The sequence below is a fragment of the Manihot esculenta genome, chromosome 2 (assembly GCF_001659605.2).
Source record: "Manihot esculenta cultivar AM560-2 chromosome 2, M.esculenta_v8, whole genome shotgun sequence".
Lineage (NCBI taxonomy): Eukaryota > Viridiplantae > Streptophyta > Magnoliopsida > Malpighiales > Euphorbiaceae > Manihot > Manihot esculenta.
In genome coordinates, this window is record NC_035162.2 from 35354164 (window position 1) to 35356753 (window position 2590).

General features: G+C 38.5%; 1 protein-coding gene across 1 annotated transcript; it reads right to left on the minus strand.

The window, feature by feature from the left end:
- Positions 1-262: 262 nt before the first annotated feature.
- Positions 263-2146, minus strand: LOC110608563 (pentatricopeptide repeat-containing protein At4g33170). Its single transcript, XM_021747823.2, has one exon. The coding sequence runs from the start codon at positions 2059-2061 to the stop codon at positions 319-321; it is 1743 nt and encodes a 580-aa protein (XP_021603515.1). The 5' UTR covers positions 2062-2146; the 3' UTR covers positions 263-318.
- Between the last annotated feature and the right edge of the window lie 444 nt (positions 2147-2590).

Here is a 2590-nt window from a genome sequence, read left to right on the forward strand (position 1 = left end):
TTAATATATCTATTTTCTCTTAGACCCAAAAAAAAAAAAGACACAAAAATTCAGTGTTTCAAAACCGTAGTAGAATTTTTCCCATTCTGCACGCGCTACATGAACTTTTGATTTGATTAGACTACAAGGTCCATTAGTGTTAAGTCCACATATAACTTTGGATATAACCCATTTTCTGATAAGCCCAAATCTATGATAAGCTAATCTTTCACTAGTTAAGTATTAATAAATCATTTTTTTTCTTTTCTTTTTAAATAATTAGTTAAGGGAAATTTTAGTATATATCCCAAACAAAAAAAAAGGAAATAGAAAGTGCCATCAAGCTGGATTAACAGAGCAAACATTTTCTACTTCAATCCAACTGGATCCAGGCACCTTCTTCACATCCCTATTCTCCATTAGTTTTCTCAACATCCTCACACTTTCCCAATTCTTCAGACCAGCAAACATGTTAGACAACAAAACATAACTTGAAGGGTCAATTCCATCCAAATCAATTGCACGCTTTGCTGCTCTCTTTCCAATTTCCATCTCCCCATGAAGCTCACAAGCACCGAGTAATGTCTGCCAAACAAGCACACCTGGTTTAAATGGCATTCTTAAGATCAATTCCTCAGCTTCCCTAATATGCCCAGCACGGCCGAGTAGATTCACCATACACGCATAGTGATCTTCTCCTGGGGAGATTCTATGGTCCTTAGCCATGGAGGAGAAATATTTCCGCCCTTCATCAATAAACCCTCCTTGGCTACATGCATAAAGCACACAAATGAAGGTGATATGATTTGGTTCTACACCTTCCATTCTCATATCATCAAAAAACTCCAGAGCTTCTCTAGCTTGACCATTTTGTGCACAACCCATAATCATGGCTGTCCATGAAACAACAGATCGATTAGGCATTGAATTAAAAACAACCCATGATTCATCCATGCATCCAGATTTTGCATACATATCAAGTAAAGCATTATCCACACAGATATCAACCTGAGAACCAAGTTTGATTCTTAGGCCATGGAACCTTTTCCCATCCTCCAAGGAAGGCAAGTCCGCACAAGCATTGAATGCGGTGGCAAGAGTGAACTTGTTGGGCATCAAACCCATCTTCAGCATCTCAGTAAGAAGTTCAAGTGCTTTGCCTGGATTCCCACAGTGTAGATAATTAGCAGCCATCTGAGTATAAGAGCGCACATCTGCACAAGTCATTTCATGAAAAGCCTTGGAACCATCAGACACCCTCCAGTTCTTCATGTACATATCACACAAAGAGTTTCCAACACAAATATCAGCACCATGACCACTCTTTACAAGCTGTCCATGGACTTGCAAACCCATGCTGAGATCAAAAATAGAAGCCAATCCAGTAAATACGGTAGCAAAAGTGAAGTGATCGGGCTTGAAGCCCTCAGAAATCATCTGATACCAAAAACTCGGTAATTGGAAATAAGAATGCTTCAAGAACCCGGACATCATTGCATTCCAAGACACGGTATCCTTATTTGGACACCCTTCAAAAACTTCTTTAGCCTCTAACAGCTTTCCATGCCGAATCAGAGCTGTTACAAATGCATTGACCACAAACACATTGGATTCAAATCCTAATCGAACGATAAGCCCATACATTTGGTACAAATGGATCGGATTCTCTGATAAGGAGCAAGCATGGAGCGCACTAACGACTGTAAACTCGTTGGGGGCTACCATAGAATCATGCTGCATACGGGAAAATAAAGAAAGAGCTTGGTGGGAACAACCATGTTGCACAAAACCAGAAATAATGGCGGACCAGGAAACGACATTCCTCTCACACATTTGGTCGAACAGCTTGAGAGCATAGTTTAGCCGTCCACATTTGGCATAAAAGTTCAGAAGGTGGTTATGGAGGTACACGGAAGGAAGAAGGATTTTGAAGAGCTTGGCATGAATGGCTCTTCCACGGAGTAAGTTGGAGGATTCCAAGCATTTGCGCAAGAGGTCAACGTAAAATTGGCCATACGAGGGAATAATAGTGCTTAAAGTTTGTGAATGCGGCCTTGAGCTGCACATCTGGCTAGTAACCATCCATTTGACCGTTGTAATTAAATTTCTCTACTTATTCTCCCAGATTATTAAAGGGTGGAACTGGAAAAGGATGTGCGTGTATAAACACCGGACTGATTATTTTAATTTATTGAATTAATTATTTTAATGGGTTGAAACTAATTTTATTTATTATTATATTTATAATATACATACACATATGTAATCTTTAATCTTTTTAAATTAAAAACCATGTTGGACATTCCTTTATTTGCCTGCCGTGAAAACTGTTTCACATTTCTTACTATTATTATTTTCCTTCGTAGGAGAATTAAGCTTATGGGTCATTTTACTCATAATTTTACTTGCATTTGCTGCATATTTCCTGAAGAACGAAGGACTTGTTTCTTTTCTCGGATAGTATTTACTGACTTCACCAAGTTAAATGGGTGAATTTCTACCACGTGTTTCGCTATAGAAGTAAGATACTCAAAATTGTAAATGATAACTTGGAAGTTATCAAGGTCCAATCACAATGATAATGTGCTTTGAATGTAGTCTTGTGGATAAT

Bases quoted from the DNA above. Each gene is read 5' to 3' on its own strand.
- LOC110608563 (XM_021747823.2), bottom strand. From the start codon at position 2,061: ATGGTTACTAGCCAGATGTGCAGCTCAAGGCCGCATTCACAAACTTTA.